We start from the raw sequence: 21,177 nt of genomic DNA, 5'->3' as shown, positions 1-21,177 counted from the left end.
TTGGTCTGTGTAGGGGTATTTATTGTGGCATTTGGGGCAGAAACGGAACGGGGTCCGTTCCATCGGCGTTCTTCAGCACGCGGTCGGGCCGACCAGGCCCCGACGGAGGATCGAAAAACTACCCCGAAGGGCACCGGAGCTCTTCGATCTTCGATGCGGTGTTGAATCTAAGTACGCCGATCCCGAACGCAACAATACAGACGAAAATCTTCCGAAATTAGCTAATTTTCCGTTCCGAAACTCGGAGCGACAGGAACACGTCCGAACCCGATGGCGGAAAAAAAACAATCGAAGATGGAGTCGACGCCCATGCGCAATGGAGACAAAAGGAGGAGTCACTCGGTCCCGTGACTCGAAAGACTTCTTCGAAGAAAAACAACTTGTAACACTCCGGCCCAACACCAGATGGCGAGCTATTGCAGAACATGCGTATCTACAGCGACAGATGCCATCGAACATGAAAAAACACTTTTTAAAAGAATTTTTCTGAGGAAAACTCAGAAAAACTGAGAGCTCAATGCTCCAGGATCCTCTCAGAAGAAGCCGGAAAAAAGAACTGACCTAACTGTGAACCAACTGTCACCTTTCCTTCACCCCTGAGGCATGGTGGGATACTGGAGGTGCTCAGGGTCTTAAAGGCACAGTGCCAAAGTTTTTATGGTTCTCCTGTGTTAACCTACATGCAGCCTATTGGCTAAGAATGCTTCATTGTTTTTCAATGCAGTTTTCTCTATTTTTTCACTAGAGTTTGCTACTGCTTACTTCCCCAAGCCTAGTTTTAGGAGCTTGGGTACTTATTTAGGCTCTATTGTAGTATTTAATAAAAAATAAATAAAAAAAAACTTCATAGAAATAAAGCATTTTAGCCTGTTTGTAACATGATAGCCTGCATGACTGTTTGTTACACATGTATAATGTGTATATATTTTATATATGCTCCGGGGTCCTCGCACAAGGGCGGGAATATTCAATGTTTATGACTTTGATGAGGATCCCCTGGAAGAGAATCCTCAGTTCCAATAGTACCGGTGAATGAACAGAATAAGTGCGTGGCAATGGTTCACAATTACGAACTCAATGCATCAAGCTGCATGATAGTAACCAATAAACTATGCATGTGTGGACATCATGCACTGTCCAATAAAGCGTATAACCATCACCTTCTGGGTGATGAAATCACCAAACATCTAGTAGACCATGCTGCGCATCAATCTCCTGTATAACGCATGCTGCTGCAGCAGTACATTGCAGTGCTCCTCTTGAGGGATCAAAGAGTGGATCTATTAAAGTCACCACCCCATATCTGAGGGACGTCACCCTATCGCATCAGAAGTGCATCTAATGCTTGCTAGAAATCAGAGTCATCATAATTGGGGCCATACACTCCCACTAACAGTACTGCAAAATCGTTTCTCGTACAACGAACCATCACATCACTACCACTCTGATCCACACACAGCTCCTGTAAGCACATCCCTGACCCTCATCAAACCCAAATCAGGACCCCACATGTGTGCAAGTTGAAGCCTGCTGCACAGTAAGTGCTCTGCATCCTGTGCTGTGTGAGTATACCACTCCGTAAATGGAGATGTGTCTCCTGCAATATAGCTATATCTATTTTATTGGAATACAGGTACGCCACCACCTTACAACAGTTGTTGAGGCCTCTTACATTCCAGGTGAGTAGCATATTGAGGGGGGTTTACATCACTCTCTGCACCACAATTCATGTTCATCCCCATATCTCTGTGCTTAAATCAGATAACCAAATAGGATCCGCAACCTTGTGACTCACATCTGCTATCACCAAAGCTGTCATAGACTGTGTAAAACATGTCCCACCCCTTTCCCATACCATGCAACAAAAAACAAGCGCAGTGAAAAAAAAAGTAACCACCCCAGCTCATTCAACCACAGCCATTTAAAGAGTAAAGAACAACAATGTGGAGCACACATGGGGGCAGATGTTACTTCGGCTGCTCCTTCTCAACCAACCTGAATGCTGCCAGCCATGTGTGGGTTTATACTTGTACCACTCTGTTCAATTCAAACATTCAATACAAAGCCCCCTCTATCTTCCATAACACTAACTTCAGTCAAAACCTGTCCACCCCTTCGTCCTAGGGTCAAAATTTAAATGCATGTGAACAATCAAATGGCAAGTACTAGGTAACCCTGTGTGTAAATACTGATGCCCAACAGACTACAACTATATCATATTGTGGTTCATTAACATTAGATCCTCAGTAGGCATCAATGGGTACTTCGGTACAACAAGAGTTTCCCAACAGCGGGGGGTATACCCCCTAAGAAGCATCCTGCAGTCATCTTGAGTGTTCAACTGCCATATATTACACTGGCTGGTTCCCTAGTCTTCCAGGCCCTGAGAAGCCCCCTCATACATGTCTTCTGACCCCGGTGACCTACACTTCAACCTCGTAGACTCATAGCGCTTCGGCAACTGGGCCAACTGTTTTGGGTCTCCAAAGGAATGAAGTGTTTTCAGACTTCCTGGACTTGCTGTGTAAAGTCAGGGTAGAACGCCAGGACTGTCCCCTCATAACACAGGTCTTTGAGGTCCCTTGCTTTGCGTAACACCACATCTCGATCTTTGCAATTGACTAGGCATGCTATTATTGGATCTTGAACCGGGTACTGGCTTGGGAGCCAACCAGCGATGAGCGCAATCCACCACAAACATACTGGAGAAAGTATTGTTTCCCAGTAAACTGATGAGCAGTGTCTCTATGAAACTTTCCATGTTGGCTATGTTTGTAGTCTCTGCCAGCCCCACTACGCAAATAATATTGCGGAATGATCTGGCCTCTAGGTCCTCAACCTTGGTTTGCAGGGTGAGCATCAATGTATCCAACTGCTTCTGCACTGCTACAACTGTAACTTGTTCGTCTTCTGCCTCCAATACCCTACATTCTACCATATCTAAGCACTCAGGGGGTGATTCCGAGACTGGCGGGCGGCGGAGGCCGCCCGCCAGTCTACCCCCGACAAAATACCGCTCCGCGGTCGCAAGACCGCGGAGGGTATTTTGAGATTTGCCCTGGGCTGGCGGGCGGCCGCCAAAAGGCCGCCGGCCAGCCCAGGGCAAATCTACCTTCCCACGAGGACGCCGGCTCCGAATGGAGCCGGCGTAGTGGGAAGGTGCGACGGGTGCTGTTGCACCCGTCGCGTATTTCAGTGTCTGCTTTGCAGACACTGAAATACTTTGTGGGGCCCTCTTACGGGGGCCCCTACAGTGCCCATGCCATTGGCATGGGCACTGCAGGGGCCCCCAGGGGCCCCGCGGCACCCCCTACCGCCATCCTGTTCCTGGCGGGAGACCCGCCAGGAACAGGATGGCGGTAGGGGGTGTCAGAATCCCCATGGCTGCGGAGCGCGCTCCGCAGCCATGGAGGATTCTCCCGAGCAGCGGAAAGTCGGCGGGAGACCGCCGACTTTCCGTTTCTGACCGCGGCTGAACCGCCGCGGTCAGAATGCTCGAGGGAGCACCGCCAGCCTGTTGGCGGTGCTCCCGTGGTCGGTAACCCTGGCGGTCACCGGCCGCCAGGGTCAGAATGACCCCCTCAGTGTATTTGTTAAGACACTCTGACATTCGGTCCATATGGAAGGACAGGGCCTCAATCTTAACATCTATTTTCTCAAGGCTCTTTTGCATCGCTGTCTATATTTGGTGCATTTCTCTGCCAGTCTCTGATTCTACCTCTGTCGAGGCTTCCCCTTCCTCATGAGGCTTAGTCGATTTGCAAGTGTCAAATTGTAATTTGGGTTGGGACTTATCTGTCGATGCAGTAGTCTAACAGGGCCCAGTGGTTACCTGACGTGTGACAGTGAACAGTCTCCCAAAGTGGCAGTGAGCAACAGATTCCCAGAGCCAGACCATGCATGCCTTTCCTTTCCTCTAGGACAATCACTGTCTGCGCAGTACCGTTTTGTTTGCCAAACAACCTCTCTAGCCGCTTGGCTCTTTATGGTTCACAGCGGTATGGTAACCCGCAGGAATCCCCCAGAGTGGTAGGCACCAGCCTCTGACATCCACTGCTGAGGACCCCTCCCAAGTGCATTACTGTTTCCTTTTAAGGCACACATTTTAGGCCTCCTCCAGCACTGTCTGTTACTATTTCTTGCTCAGAGGTGGTGCAGCAGTAATGCCAGCCCTCCACCCAGCTGGGTAAAGAGCAAATTTCCCACAAATATTCCAGGAGGCTTATTTAGTATTCCAACTTCAGTCCTGGAATATTTTGGAAAAAGCTATAAATTCCTCAAGTATTTTTAGGAATGGTTGAAAAGTAGTAATTTTGAATTGGAAAAAGTGCTGTCCTGAGGGTGTGACTCAGGGCAAAAAACTAGGAACACCTGAAGTAAGAGTGAAGATAGAGGGAGACAACATAAGAGTGAGAAGTGGGGTGTAGGAGAGGACCCTCATAGAAGGAGACAAAAAGTGGAAGAGGTAGAACTGGAAGAGGGGTCAAGATGAAGGGAGGAGTCATGAAGGAAATAGAGTTAAAATAGAGGAGAGACGGTAGGAGTCAAACAGAAGAGTGTGAAAGAGAAGAGGAAAATAGAGGCAGGAACCAAAGGGGGAAAGGCAGGGAAGGAAATGTGGAGATGTTCTTACCATCTGGTCCACCTCAATGATGTACACTCCACGGTTTTGGCTCACTGCGTAATGTCGCATCAATTTCACACTGAAACACAAAGCAAGTGGATTGCATCTGGGTGGGGGTATTTTAGAATTTAATACATTCAAACATTGGAAACCTAACCATGAGTTACGAAGGTGCTAAATAACAGTTTTATCAATAGCTCTGAATAACAAAAATACAATATTGTATTGTGGGGGCCTATACAAGGTCCTTTCAAGAAGTCACAGTCAGCAGGTAAATGCTCAGCTTGCCTGCAGGATTACAAAGGGAAGTCGATTCACCCCAAATACTGTTCATCAGGAGATAATGAGGACCTCAACGTTATTTATTTCCATAGATAGAGACCCCAAGGGGACATATCATGATCCCTGGAGGAAACCTATGAGCTGCTGGCAGGTCCTTTTACATCTCCCACTCTTTCAGGGACAGGTTTCAGGAACCTGCCCCTGAAGACCACAGGAAAAGACGGCAGGCCTACATACCACGCTTCCCCTGTTTCCACACCCCAACCCTTCCCCCCCAAGGAGAAGACAATGAGAATCATAGAGGCATTCACAGGCAGATAGTAAGGGCCACAGAACCCCCCTGCCAACCCTCAGCAACCCTCAGCACCCTCAGCCCCCTCAGCCAAATATCAGGACCATAGATAGAAACCCCTTGCAGGCAAATGTGATCCAAAGAGAAACCGCAGCAGCAGATATCCCTAGAACCTCAAATAGAACATCAGAGCCCATGGGCTAGCAGACAGAGGGGCTCACAATGAGCTTCCAGCACTGATTTTGGAACCTACCTACAAAGATGCTAGGAATCCTCCTCTCTCTTGCCTCAGTGAGGACATTAAGAATCACTGAGAAACCTGTGGGCAAGCATCCCACAAACCCCACTAGAAGAATTTGCAGGTCTTGCAGTGATATTCTTGTGGCAGACACTAGTTCCTGTCAGAAGCCCACCCAAAAGTAGTATCTCTGCAGACTTCCCCTTGACACCCACAAGAGGGCCAACAGCAGAGATCACTGTGACAATGGCTGTACCCTGCACCTTCACTCAAACGACCAGCATTTTGGCAGGCCTCACTCTGACACACTTTGCCAGGTGTGAAAATATACTGCAGCCTTTGCCACACAATATGGTCCCTGTGTGTGGTCATGGCAGACCAAGGAAGTGGAAACTAGTGGACCACTGCCCAGATATTGGTTTGTGTAAACCCCACAGTGGGCTGTTGCAAGGAGACAGGCAGATCACCACACTTCACTCCCAAGGTACTGAGAGATCTTGCACCACACCCGGGCACAAGCCTGGACATTTTCAGGTTTCACCTATGTGTGGACATTGGCACCACAGTGTGAGCATCAACAGGGATCACCCCACCGCTCATTTCACAACATAAATACGGGCAGGCAGCAAGTGTATCTCATCAAGGACAGTGACAATTAGCTGGACAAACCTGACCCAACCCTAAGGGCTCTAGTAGGGAGGCAGGCAACCTCACCACGGGGACTGCTATTTCAGCCCACAGCATCATGACCACTGGTGAACAGCATTACAAGCCTCTGTCCCACATTTATCCCCAACTAATGTAAGTTCAATTGTGCCACTTACCCATTACATTCCTGGCAGGTGGAGACAGAAATGCCATTACCGTCCTGCTTTGGGCGTAAGATGAAGTTGCCACGCTCAGGATGCGTATTCAGCATGTCCTCGGCTTCCATACGTGACACCTTGTAGAAGCAGCTGAAATGAGAAGGTAGGAAGTGCAATGCATTTACAACAGAACCAGTTGAAAGGAGTGGATAGAACATGTGATGAGGTAACATCAGAAGCAGATGAAGAGAGTGGGTGGAACAAATGATGAGTTTATACCTGAAGCAACTGAACAGAGTAGATAAAACATGTGATATGGTAACACAGAAGCAGCTGAACAGAGTGGATAGAACATGTGATGAGGTAACATCAGAAGCAGCTGAACAGGGTGGATAGAACATGTGATGAGTTTACACCAGAGGCAGCAGAAGAGAGTGGGTGTACCATGTGCTGAGTTTATACCAGAGGCAGCTGAAGAGAGTGGGTGGAACATGTGATGAGTTTACACCAGAGGCAGCTGAAGAGAGTGGGTGGAACATGTGATGAGTTTACACCAGAGACAACTGAAGAGAGTGGGTGGCACATGTGACCAGAGACAGCTGAAGAGAGTGGGTAGAACATGTGATGAGTTTACACCAGAGGCAGCTGAAGAGAGTGGGTGGAACATGTGATGAGTTTACACCAGAGGCAGCTGAAGGGAGTGGGTGGAACATGTGGTGAATTTACACCAGTTTGGGTGGAACATGTGATTAGTTTACACCAGAGGCAGCTGAAGAGAGTGGGTGGAACATGTGATGAGTTTACACCAGAGGCAGCTGAAGAGAGTGGGTGGAACATGTGATAGGTTTACACCAGAAGCAGCTGAATGGAGTGGGTAGAACATGTGATGAGTTTACACCAGAGGCAGCTAAAGAGAGTTGTGGAACATGTGATGATATAACATCAGAAGCAGATGAACAGAGTGGACAGAACATGTGATGAGTTTAAATCAGGGGCATCTGAACAGAGTGGGTGGAACATGTCATGAGGTAACATCAGAAGCAGATGAACAGAGTGGGTGGAACATGTGATGAGTTTACACCAGATGCAGATGAAGAGTGGTGGAACATGTGATGAGTCTGTATATAGTAGTGGTGCTTATAGACAATTCCTTATAATATATTACATATATATGCTCAAATGAACTCCTAATAATACTAATACTGTGCTCATATTTTCCTATACTAATCCACCAGTAATTCCTCTTGGGTTCCGGAGTAGCGTGCTACTCGCCGAAAAGCGCTTTGACGCCTCGTCAGGGGTAGTAAGCGCTATATAAATACAATTTCAATACAATTTCAATACAATACAATACAATTACATGGGTAAACCTTCTTATTGAACTTTGCCAACGGATTCGAAGCTCGCATTTCTCAGAAAAGAAGTCTTAACTGAATTATAGTCTGTACCTCATGGTGCTGAAATAATATGCACGGAATTTAGCTTCCCTAAATAAATAAAACAGTTATTTGTGTGGTTAACACAGCATTTTGTCTTTCACTGCTGCTAAAAAAAGAACGTTCACAATGGCAATGCTGCCCTGAGGTCTTTAAGGAGCACACCTGACAGGCTAACCATTGCAGTCTCATCCTTGATGCAAGCATCTTCCAAGGACTCTTCCCCTCAGAGGGGGAACATAAGAACTGTAAAAGCGGAACCCTGTCAGCAAAGAGTTACACTGTACCACATTGCACTTTATGTATGTCTTTTTGCAGTCAAGATCTGTTTGATTGTAAGATAAATGTTAAAAGCAAAGCTTACAATTAAGTACATATATGCATAAACCTATTTGAAATATTAGCACATTATTCTCAACAAAAAGACAAATTTATCAAAACTTTGACAAACATTTGTAGTCTGAGGGAAACAAAGAGTCTATGATGCTCAAATGCTCTAAATCATTCTAATGAGTACTAAAATCAATTAAGAAATCATTGAATATAAAAGACACATGACGAGTAACAATTGTGATGTGGCCCAATTTAGCCAGCTCAGGGTTCAAGTGAGAGAGACGTCTATTAGAGTAAAGTATTCCTATTGAGGGGAGCTCGTGGCATCATAAACCACAAGACCAAAGACATTGTGCAATGTCACCAGAAGCCCGAGATGGCCATATAGCACCATTGTGTTTTTTTATATTACATGTTTACCTTTTGGTAGTTCGTTTGATAAAGCTGCCTTGAAAGTGCAGCTAACCACGGGTGTTGATTGGAATGAATTGGTTTTAAGTTTACCTTTCATGAATACATTGTAGATGGAACAACAGACAATTGCGAGCATCCGCGGATAAAGGATTTAGCACACTTGCTGTATACTTTGCCTTTTTGCTGCACAGTTTGGATAACCTTGATGCAGAATCTGTATAAGCCTATTGGGCCTGACAAGTGAAAGCTCTACAGAGTGGGGGCTGCCATTATGATGACAAAACCTGCATTTCGCAGGGTGAAATACCTTCTTTATTTCATGGTTCTGTCTGAAATATGGGTTTTATACCACTGCATTTTGTGCTATAAAAGCACCCGAACGTATAATGTATAGAGGGTATGTAACTCGTAACTGTGTACTATGGTCCTATTTTGCCATCCAGATGTTCTGGTGACATCATAGACTTGACGCTGAAGTCAGAGTGTTTTTCAGTATTGCCAGAACCTCGCAACAATAACTTAGGAAGGTATTAGTCAAGGTACGTGTTAATTATATTACATGTTTATTTTTCGACAGGCAGCTTGAAAAATAGCTTTCTTCAAAGTACTGATAACAACAAACACCGACTGGAATTGGAATGTTTAGGTTTTGTCCAATTTTCAGTAACAGATTGTTGATAAAACTATTGATAACAGTAAAGGTCAGTGGGGGTCTGTCATTCTGTGGCAGCTGCATTTACTGCATAGCTGCGGATTTACCCCATTTGCCATAATTTGCACCGATTTCACCAAAAAATGTGAGTTGCTGAGATGAATGGAGATACTGTAAGAAGATATGACACCCAGTCTACCATTTTTGCTGAATAATTTGGTTCCCTGTGCTATATAATCAAAGTAGCCCTAACAATGCTAAAGCTCTGTAGAGTGGTTTGGGACTGTCACTATAATGATGAAACAGAAGCTTCACCATGAAATATTTTCCATATTGCACAGATCCCATTGAAATATAAGTTATTATACCACTGCATTCTCTGCAATATAGGGAGTGAAATAATGTGTGTGTGTGTCTGTGGAGAAATAGAATAAAACATTTTGTGAATTCCAGTCTTTAATGTATTCACATAAAATGCTATAATGTAAAGTAAATTTCCCAACTGTTTTTGATTTTCAGCGATTCTGGCTGAGCCACCTTAAGTCCTGTGTCTTGCCGTAGGACGCCCATTGACGCCACCAAAGGCGGGTAGTCCCATAGTTTGAAGAGTTGTGTCCTAGGGCAGGGTGTGGCAGCGAGAGGTGACCGACTAGGGACCACCAATAGAAAGTGTTGTATTGACTGTAGAATCACTAATTATCGCGCCACTGCCAGGACATGGTGTCAAATGTGATACTTCGTCTAGAGTGCCAAAACTCCTTGCACCACCATCATGACTGCAAACACTCTGTACTTGTGTGGAAGATCTGGGGAGGGCTTTTGTCTAGGGTGAAGGAACACTGAAAGAAAGAGAATCAAGCGACAGACTCAGCAGGTCGTGGTCCTTCCTGCACAGCACATTGGTACTCACGGGGGCAGCTCCTCGTCTTTGGCCACATCGTATTCTAGCTCAAGCTCTGCTCTGCGCCTCTGCTCCTTCTGAAGCACCTCAGACATCATGTGTCGGGGACCAGGCAGCAATGACAGACCTTCAGGAACCTTCAGCTGTGGAAACATGAAGAAAGGTGCTCATGGGCACTGCTCTGGGATACCACCACCAATCACCCTGGCACTACCAGACCAACTGATCCAAAGCAACACCCATCAACCTAGCAAAACCCATCACACTGATCTAGATCTACACCGAACACACTGCCAAAACTGTAGCTCCTGTGAACCACCAACTACACTGGTGCTAGTAAACCCTGTTATGCAGCACAACATCGAGCATCCTGGCAATATTAAACTCACTGCTACAGACAACACCCATCACACTACTCAATCCATTGATGAGGAGTAACAGTCATCACACTACCCAGCCCACTGCTGCATGGTAACAAGAACAACCACCCAGGGGCTACTCAAACTACTGATCTTGAGCAACAACAGTATAACTCCCTCATTGCCACCGACCAACAACAACCATCATCATCCTGTCCAACCCACTCTGCAGGGCAACACTCAGTACGCTGCACGAGTGTTCAGAGGAAGGCCCAGTACACTGCCCTCCCCACCGACCCACCCTAGTGCCCCACCCCACTGCTCTACCCCACTGCTCCACAACACCCATCACAATACACAACATCAACACCAACCATAAGATCCAAACCACTGCTCCATGGCAACACCCATCCCAATGCCCAATAGCAACATCAACCATACGACCCAAACCACTGGTCCGTGGCAACACCCATCAAAATTCCCATTCCAATGCCCAATCCCAGCACCAAACATGAAACCCAAACCACTGCTCCATGGCAACACCCAGTACTCTGTCTACCCCGCTTCTCCAGAGCAACACCCATAAATAATGCCCAGCTCCCTGCTCAACAGCAACACCCAAACCACTGCTCCATTGCAACATCCAGTATTCTGTCTACCCCGCTTCTCTAAAGCAACACCCATCACAATGCCTAGCTCCTTGCTCAACAGCAACACCCAACCACTGCTCCATGGCAACATCCATCACACTACCCAATACGCTTCTCTAAAGAAACGCCCATCATACTGAACAACTCACTGCTCAAGGGCAAAATCGCATTTTGCTCCACCCAACCCATTGCTCCAGAACCTCACTGATTGATCAAGGATAAACACATACATGACACTGCCTCTCCCTGCCTCACCCGCTGATCAAGGCAAACATCCACTGATTCCACTGCCCAGATCACTGCTCCAGGCAGGGCTTAAGTTGCAAAAAAATAAGTGTCAGGGCCCAAGATATTTCTCAGGAGGCCACTGCAGCTTGCATCTTCCACCGTTGCTGGCACCGCTGCCAAATGCCAGCACAAATTATCCATCACACCCCTACAAATGTAACAAATCTAGGTCACACAAAGCTGTACGAGTTACCTGGACAGGCTGGCAGTTTTATTTTCTAATATACACATTGAACTGTTGAATGTTATTTGATGTGCCCCCTTTAAAACTAGACAGACAGCACCCCAATGTGGAGGACCATCATAAGTATGTGCCACTGTTAAGAAATAAGTGCTGGTGCTGAGTACCCACAAACACGACTGACGAGGGCAGGACGGCTGCCTTGGTTTTACTGGATTTGAGTGTGGCCTTCAACACCGTATCCCATAGCCTTCTTCTTGAACAGCTGCGGGGTCTCGATATCGAAGGTTTAGTCTTAAGCTGGATACTCAATTTTCTCCAGAAACCGTACATTCCAGGTGATCCAACTGCCCTTTGCCTCAGAGATCCTCTCCCTCCAGCAGGGGGTGCCCAGGGTTGTGCTCATAGTCCATTTGTTAAGCTTAGCTGACTGGATGGACCTCCTGAAACTTAATGCTGGTAAAACACAGGTGCTGATTGTGGGAAAACAGCCATCTATCTGGTCCACTGCATGGTGGCCAGATGTGTTGGGACCTATCCCAACTCCAGAATCCAAGATAAAAAATTTAGGAATATGGTTTGACAATACTCTTGCTCTTTGATCATTAGATTGTCAACCTTGCAGGGGTCTGCTCTGGCATCTTAAAGATGCTCCGTAAGATCCTGGGGTCACTCCTGGATGTGGCCAAAATGACAGTAGTCCATACTCTACTGGTGTCCAGGCTGGACTACTACAACCTGCTCTACCTGGGGGTTACCCAAGGTAGAAAGGGTACTCTTCAACTTGAACAGAATGCTGCGGCTAGAACGCTGCTCCACACCCCTAGACTCTCCTCTACAGGTACCGCCCTTAGACAACTACAGTGGCTTCCGATGAGGGAAAGAATTTCTTTTAAAGCACTGTGTCTGCCACATAAGTATGAACTCAAAGGGTCCTCGTTAGAATTACCATCCTAATTGTTGTCTGAAGACTTCTGGTGCTGCTCTGGCTATAGTTCCCAGGACAACTAGAGCACACATAGGAGGTCGTTCCTTCCTCTATCTTGCCGCAAAACTGTGGAACTCTCTTCCTGTGGATCTGAGGCAGGAACGGCCTGAAATAATTTTCAGGAAGAAACTAAAACCTGTTTTTAGACAATCTTAAAACTTTCTTTCTTTTAGGCAGCGCAAATCAGGTTACTGTTGAAGTGTGGAATCTCAGTGGGGGGGCACTCCGGTTGGAGTAACCATTGCGCTTCATAAATGAGATAACATAACATAAATGGCAAAAATTAAGCAGCAGCTCCAGGGCAAAGCTCACTGCACAGCCTAAACCATTCCTCCAAGACAGCCACGCCCACTATACTACCCAACCCAGTGTTCCAGGAAAACCATACCCACTGCTACAGGGCATCACCAATCGCTTGGCCCAGTCTCCTGCTCCACGACCACAACCAGTGCACTGCACAACCTACTGCCTGACAGCAAAGCTTCCCAATTTTCCCAACCAAATAATATCCAAAGCACTGCCAACCCCCATGTTCCAAAAAAAATACCCACACTCATGTAGTGTCCCTTACATGAACTCTCCAGAATGCCACCTGATCTGGCACAATGCACAGAGAGCACCAGTGCTTGTTGCCCCAATATGACTCAGAAAGTTCATTAACACCAATTGCTTTGCATGCCAAAACGTTGCCGCCCTGAAGGTTACTTAGGATTTTTTATCAGTACTGTACCTCAGTCACCGTCACAATGAAACCCTTCCACATCTCGCGATGTTCCATGCTGTCAAACTGCCGAAAAAAAGGATTAGGAAGAAAATTAGAACGTGATGTCCAAGCTGTGCTTCTTAATGTATAGGGTATCATGTTAACTCAACACTCAGCAGAACCCTCTCACATTCTGATGTAACCCCATTATTTAGTTGCACCTTAAATAATCCCCTGAAATTAGCAACGTCATAATACAAAGTTAGATGGAATACACACTCAGCAGTACTGTTTTACATTCAGGTGTAAACACTAGTGCCCAGCTGAAATCTCGCACTACTGCCTTTCAGCCCGACGCCGAGGGTTCCACCGGTTGTTAAAGGCCCTGAACTCGAGTTATAGGCCCGGGCCGCAGGCGTTCTAATGAGACGTTCTAATCTCAGTTATAAACTCCCACACAGGACAGTTACCGTAAACACTCAGCTCCTTAGTCCAGCACTGAGCGGTAACATTAATCACCCGGCTATACGTCCCGGAGACAATATACACTCAGTTATAAGCCCCAACATTAGGCCATAATCTCACCCACCAAGTCATAGATACAATCTCTGACCAGTAAACCTAAAATCACTAGCACTAGGCAGTAACCTCATACAGTCAGTAACTAACACCATCACTGGGCAATAATAATAAAGACTGAGCTAAAATTACTAGCACTAGCCAGTAACCTCATACACTCCGTTATTAAAACCAGCACTTGGCGGTAACTTCAAATACTGGACATTAACAAACATTGTGCTAAAATCACTAGCACTAGGCAGTAACCTCATACGCTCAGTTATTAAGCTTGCTACAGGGCATTAACTTTAAACCCCGGGCATTAACGGCAAACACTGCGCTAAAATCACTAGCACTAGGCAGTAACCTCGTACATTCAGTTATTAAGCTCGGTACTGGGCATTAACTTCAAACACTGGCCATTAACTGGAAAAACTGTGCTAAAATCACTAGCACTAGGCAGTAACTTCATACACTCAGGGGGTTATTCTAACTTTGGAGGAGTGTTAATCCGTCCCAAAAGTGACGGTAAAGTGACGGATATACCACCAGCCGTATTACGAGTTCCATAGGATATAATGGACTCGTAATACGGCTGGTGGTAAATCCGTCACTTTTCCGTCACTTTTGGGACGGATTAACACCTCCTCCAAAGTTAGAATAACCCCCTCAGTCCTTAATGTGAGCACTGGGCATTAACTTCAAACACTGGGCATTAACTGCAAACACTGTGCTAAAATCACTAGCACTATGCAGTAACCTCATACGCTCAGTTATTAAGCTTGCTACAGGGCATTAACTTTAAACCCTGGGCATTAACCGCAAACACTGTGCTAAAATCACTAGCACTAGGCAGTAACCCCGTACATTCAGTTATTAAGCTCGGTTCTGGGCATTAACTTCAAACACTGGACATTAACCGCAAAAGGTGCGCTAAAATCACTAGCACTAGGCAGTAACCTCATACTCTCAGTTTTTAAGCTTGGTACTGGGCATTAACTTCAAACACTGGGCATTAACCGCAAACACTGTGCTAAAATCACTAGCACTAGGCAGTAACCTCATAGGCTCAGTTATTAAGCTTGGTACTGGGCAGTAATAACAAATGCTTTCTCCCCATCACCGGACGGTACCCTCGGACACATTACCAATAACGCTTTGATGTCAGTTCTTTTGGGGATACCTTTAAGTGTATGGTTCGGTCCCTCAGTTTTAGGGTCAGCTTGGCTTCTGTCGCGATTTTACAGCTGCTGTTGTCGTCCAACATAGACACAAACTGATCCAAGTTAATGACGTCCACATACTGGAAAACACGAACAAACGAGAAGCCATTGGTATAGATCCTGAATATATCGCAATCGGTAATTAGTAATCTGTTTCCATATGTTAATGTTAACAGGAGCGTAGTAATTTGGTCTTATATAGCGCTTCATATTGCTGCTTTAGGTTTCTATATGCTGTAACGGTAACTGTTACTGTTGCCAAATAAAATGGTGCTCAGTCAATCGTCCTCCTAAGGTTGAAAGTCTGAGGTGGTCGTGCCGTGCTTCCAGCCTGTTGTTACCTGGAGGCCAAGTAGAGATGTCAACAGAAAACACATTACAATTAATAAATCAATATCTGTATAGTGCAGCTGTATAGACCCGTGAGGGCCTCAAGGCACGGGGGGGGGGGGGGGGAGGCCTCACCCGAAGAGCCACGTTACATATGGGCAAGCTGTGGCGACTTTTTACACAAAGCCTTTGCTTGGCTCTGACTTAGGGTGACCACCTGGCACTGAGGCAAATTCTGGAAAGGACTGTCAAAAATTCAGGACAAAGGGTCAAAATTCAGGACAAAAAATCAGGACAAAGGGTCAAAATTCAGGACAAAATTTCAAGAACAAACGTCCGTTTTAAAGACACACGCAAGAGAGGCCATGCCTCACTATGTTGTCAGTGCATTTATTTACTCTTTTTTAACATAGCACTATTTATTCACTGTGGACCTTTTGTGATTGCCTCCTTGTGTGCTACATTCAGGCTTCACATTACGTCCTTGTTCAGTAGTAAATGAATGCCCTTCACGGCAAGGCCATCACCCCTACCCAAATCTACGCGATCTTTCCTGAAGAGAAAGTAAGAGCAAAATTTTGATTATGTTTCTGAACATTTCAAAACCCCTGGCAAACAGTTTGGGAAACGTTAAGGTAATTAACCTTATGCTAGTTTAAACAAATTGAACAAAAACATCTGGCTTACCCCAACCGCCCATGGACTTTCTCCGGTCAACTCCTTACTTACAACCACCTTAAATAATCATTAAGTGCCCTATTTCATGTCTGCTACCTAGCACTAACCCTACAAGAGGTGTGCCAGAAGCTCTGTACCATAGGAAATGGTGGCAAACTGATGGAATGGGTGTACAGACCTATCCTGCAACATGGAAACCACTCCAGGTCTTCTTGTCATACTGCCTGGGTGATTGATGTACCAAACCTCTGCAAGATATGGACTAAAATACTGGACTTTCCCCACAAAGTATCCCACAGCTGCTACTTTAAGTAAATTCATAGTGCTTCCTTGTGAATGCATTCTGCCCGTTGTTTGCCATTGGCCTTGTGGTTTGTAACTCACAATTTGTTGCTTTCAATTTGCTGGCTTTATTTGTTTTAGGCTATGCAGCTTGAATTCCTCCCTTCCCTTGCCAAAACCTTATTTACAGTATCCTGCTGAGTGCTCCCTTTCTGTAAACAGGCCTGTAAATCTTGTTCTTATCTTATCATATTTGCTCTGCATTCAAAGGACAAAGTCAAATGTCAGGCTCTGTCTTCGGTGGGAACTTAGTGTTTCCTTTCCTTTCTCTGACTTCAAAGTGAGAGGATTTATGCGACAATCTTGCTGGATACTGGGGTTAGGAAAGAGTTTTTTCTATCACATGACAACATTTAAATAGACTTCAGAAGATATCAGAATTAGAAGTACAAATCAAGCACATTTTTGTTAATTCTGAACTGTGCTGGAAACAAATACCTTTACATGATTAAAACAAATCATTGCATTAGGTGATGCAATTTCCACACATCATCGTCTCTGCACAATATAGTTTTATTTGAAAAACTGTATATCTGTGCAAATGTAATGGTAATTTCAATCAAAAATGTGTTGTCTGTAATGGCAGTGTGTTACCACACCATGCATGCTCCACTCCACTCTGCTCTGCACCACTCCACACCACTGCACCCTACTCTGTATCACTCCACTTTACGCCACCCCATGCCACTGCACTCTTCTCCATTTGGAACCACTCCACATTATGCCACTGCTCTCTATGCTACTTCACACTATGCCTCTCTACTCTACTCTGTATTACTCTTCTCTAAGCCACTGCACTTTACGCCTCTCTACACCACTGCGCTCTGCTCGTCTGCACGCCATACCACTCCAGTCTAGGCAACACCAATCTAATCTGCACAACTCCACTCTCTGCCACTCTGCAACGCTGCACTGTATGCCACTGCACTCTAAGCTAATACACTCTATGCTAATGCACTTTACTCTGTAACACTCAACTCTATGCCCCTGCACTCTACATCAATACACTGTACATCATTCTAATCTACTCTGCACCTCTGCACTCTATGCCACGGCACTCTACACTACTTTACTCTATGCCATCACAATATATGCCACTTTATGCAACTCCACTCTAACCTGCACTTCTCCACTCTAAACCACCTCACTCTACTGTGAAATAATCTACTTAATGCCACTGCACTCTGTGCCACTGCATTCTATGCCACTGCACTCTACCCTGCACCTCTCCACTCTATGCAACTGCACTCTACTCTGAAACAATCTATTCTACGCCACTGTACTCTATAAAACTCTGACCACTGCACTCTAGTTCAATGCACTCTACACCACTGCAAGCTGACAATCTGCAACACTGCTCTGGCCGCCACTATACTCTACACCACTCTGCTCTGTACTACTGCATTTTGCACCAATATACTATATTCCACTGCATTCTATGCCACTCTACTCTGCCCAATGTCACTCTATGCAACTGCACTCTACACCAGTGTACTCTAAACAACTGCACTGCCCTTTACTCTGCACCACTGTACTCTATGCCACTGTTCTCTGTACCACTCTACACCACTGCACTGGCACTCTACTCTGCAACTCTGCACTCTACACCACTCTACTCTATGTCACTGCACTCTAGGCACTATACTCTACTCTACACCACTCTACAATACTCCACTCTGCACCACTCTAAACCACTACACTCTATGCCACATGAGTCTACTCTGCACTCTATGACGCTGCACCACTCTGCATTACTGCACTCTGCTACTCTATTGTATGCCACTCTACTCCACTGCACTCTATGTAACTCTACCCCATGCCACTCTATGCCACTGCACTCTGCGCCAATGCACTCTAAACTGCACGCCACTGCCCTCTACTCTGTACCACTGTACTCTACGCCACTGCTCTGTGCCACTCTACTCCACAAAACATCACTGCACTGACACTCTACTCTGCAGTGTTGCACTCTCCACCACCGTACTATACACCAATGAACTATGTACTACTGCATTCTATGCCACTGCACTCTATGCCACTCTACTCTGCATCACTCCACTCTACAGCTCTTTGCCCTACTCTGCACCACTCTACACTACGCCACTGCACTCCCTGCAACGTGAGTCTACTCTGCAATCTATGCCACTGCACCACTCTACACTACTGCTCTCTCTGCCACTCTATTGTATGCCACTCTACTCCACTGCACTCTACGCCACTCTACTCTGTCCCATGCCACTCCATGCCACTGCACTCTAAACCACTGCACTCTACGCTAACGCACTCTAAACAACTGCACTGTACCCCACTGCACTGTACTTTGCACCACTGGGCTCTACGCCACTGCTCCTATGCTACTCTACTCCACTCCACACCACTATGCCACTAGCTTTAAGCCATGCTGAACAGCAGCTACTCTGGTGTATAACATGGCTAATGCTAAAACACATTAGCAAAGCCAATAACTCTTTCGTAGATGAGACCAACTGGCTTTGCCAATGTTTGTTAGTACTATGAGGTACCGAGGTACCTGAAAGAACTGTAAAAAATACAATTACATTATAATAAAGGCTGCAACAAAATGCGCAAATACATTTCAGTTAAATTAAAAAAAAAGAGCTTCTCAAATACAGATTTGAATAATATACAGTTTATACCTAGTGCTAAAAAAATGTTATAACACTCCATTAAAACCACACACTCCACAGCTCACCTTGGAAAACCATTACAATACCTCTCTGAAAGAAATATCTTTGCCACCAGAAAACTTCAAGTGGCTCCTTTTAGTAAAGTCAATGCAGGTTTTCAAGCCCCTTTGTATTTGCAGATTTACCAGTGGCCCACATTTGCATGTGTTTAGGGAAGGAGACCCCCTGGCAAGAAGGCCTTTTCTTATCTGTCTGCCCCTCCCTCAGAGCACAGGAGAGCGCCTGCCTTCCAGCCCAGCTGGGGAAACTCCTCTGCCCGTAATTTTGCCCTGCCTCCGTTGCCCTTTAGCTGAAAGGCTCAAATTACGGACAAATGCCGTCCGTTAAAACTTTCATCACGGACAACGGACAGCAGGGCGAAATTACGGACAGTCCGTGAAATTTACGGACGGGTGGTCACCCTACTCTGACTCCTCGAGCACCCCCTGGATACTGGACATCAGCCTCAGAATGCTGTCTGGCAGCACTGGTGCACTTCCCAACCCTAGTTATGCAGGACTCAGGCAGAGTAGTCCCACACCCCTAGGTACAGTCCTGGCCCGCTGGCACTGGTCTCCACTCCTGCAACAGAAGAATGCCCCGCCCACTCCATGAGGTTTTAATCACCTTCCTACTGTAGCCAGGGTGAGCTCTCATAACAGGTACAACCAAGCCCATAAATCGCAAATACCAACAATTAAAAGATACAACAAAAGTTAGGGTTCTGGGTTGGTTTTGGTCTTAGGATCCTGCTAAGGAGGCTGGGTAAATTGTAGGGTCAGTTCCAACCCTAGACTTAGGGCTAGGTTTAGGGTTAGACTGAGGGCCTAATAATGGCATTAGGCTCGTGTTCAGACTAGCCCTGGCCTTGGTTCCTCACATTTGGAGCTTTTTTAAGATTAGAGTAATAAAATATACAATTGTTTTATTATGTTATGTTATTCATATTTGTTTAGTGCACAAGTCACCCTAGAGGGTATCCAAGCGCTTGCAGATAGATTTGTACCCCCAGGAGGTGGGTACTTGAAGAGCCGCATATTCAGCTTCATGCAGAACTTGAGAAGTGATATGGAGGCTCAGATGTGTTGGGAAGGTCGTTCCAGGCTTCTGCGGGCGATGCGAGAGAAAGTAGGCCGCTCATTTCTGTTCTTTTGTATGCTGGATGCCTGTGCTAGTGACAGTCCTGCGGATTGGAGGTGTCTGGTTGTGTAGTGGAAGTGTATGCAGCCACTGAGGTAGGTGGAGCCTATGTTGGGTGGTGCTCTGTATGTTTGTGGGAGTAGATTGCATTGAGTGCGCTTGCAAACACTGCAGTCTTCAGGTATAGACAGATGTTGGTGCAGCGAAGTAGGTTGGGGATGAGTCTTGGTGTTGTGTTCTGGATGGTTTGGAGCCTGTTTAGGAGTTGGTTGGTGCTCCCTGCATTGAGTGTGTTGTCATAGTCGAGTCTGCTGGTAATCAGGACCGGTTTTACTGTTTTTCTGGTATTTTGCGGGAGCCACTTGAAGATTTTTCGTAGCATCCTCAGGATGTGGAAGCAGATAGATCACTGCACTTATCAGGGCTGTCTTGTTCAGTTTGCCATTTAGGATGATTCCTAGGTTCCTTGTGTGAGCAGTGGAGACCGGTGTGGGGCTGAGGTCTGCTGGTCACTAGGTGTAGTCCCATGCAGAAGTCTTCTTTCTGAAGATCTCCACTTCGATCTTGTCCGTGTTGAGCTTTACACAGTTGGATCTCAGGTTGTCACAGGGAACATGCGTCTGGTGAAGTAGTTTTTGGTTGAGGGTTCTTGTTCGAAAGGGAAAGTATCAGTTGAGTGTCGGCTGCGTATGAAAGAATATTGTTGCCGTGTGATATGCTGAGGTCTGTGAGTGGGGTCACATAGATGGTGAATAGGGTCGGGCTGAGAGATGACCCTTGGGGGACTCCGCATATGAGGTTCTTGCCTTCCGATTTGTATGGCGGCAGGCTGACTCTTTTAGTTCTTCCTATATGGAAGGAGCAGATCCAGATGAGGGCAGGACCCTGAAGGGCCACTTCATGAAATCTACTGATGAGGCTATAGTGGGAGACTGTTTTGAAGGCTGCAGCGAGGTCAAGCAGGATGAGGGCTGCTCTTTCTACGTGGTTGAGAATCATCCTGATGACATCAGTCACTGCGAGTTTTGATATTTTGTTTTCCATGTCATTGTTTTTAGGTATTACAATTGAG

General features: G+C 46.0%; 1 protein-coding gene across 5 annotated transcripts in view; it reads right to left on the bottom strand.

Moving 5' to 3' along the window:
• Nucleotides 1-21,177, bottom strand: part of STAP2 (signal transducing adaptor family member 2) — a 423,449-nt gene that overhangs the window by 124,455 nt on the left and 277,817 nt on the right. For all 5 annotated transcript variants that reach the window (XM_069217057.1, XM_069217059.1, XM_069217055.1 and 2 more), the window contains 5 exons: nucleotides 14,889-15,008; nucleotides 13,175-13,231; nucleotides 9,988-10,121; nucleotides 6,261-6,392; nucleotides 4,634-4,703 (listed from right to left, as the gene is read on the bottom strand). In XM_069217057.1, the coding sequence (XP_069073158.1) occupies nucleotides 4,634-4,703; nucleotides 6,261-6,392; nucleotides 9,988-10,121; nucleotides 13,175-13,231; nucleotides 14,889-14,972 (477 nt within the window). In that variant the 5' untranslated portion in view covers nucleotides 14,973-15,008. The remainder of the gene's footprint in view (nucleotides 1-4,633; nucleotides 4,704-6,260; nucleotides 6,393-9,987; nucleotides 10,122-13,174; nucleotides 13,232-14,888; nucleotides 15,009-21,177) is intronic.

Source organism: Pleurodeles waltl, chromosome 12 (genome assembly GCF_031143425.1).
Source record: "Pleurodeles waltl isolate 20211129_DDA chromosome 12, aPleWal1.hap1.20221129, whole genome shotgun sequence".
Taxonomy (NCBI): domain Eukaryota; kingdom Metazoa; phylum Chordata; class Amphibia; order Caudata; family Salamandridae; genus Pleurodeles; species Pleurodeles waltl.
The sequence above is the reverse complement of the archived record's forward strand: the minus strand, read 5'-3'. Positions and strand labels throughout refer to the sequence as shown.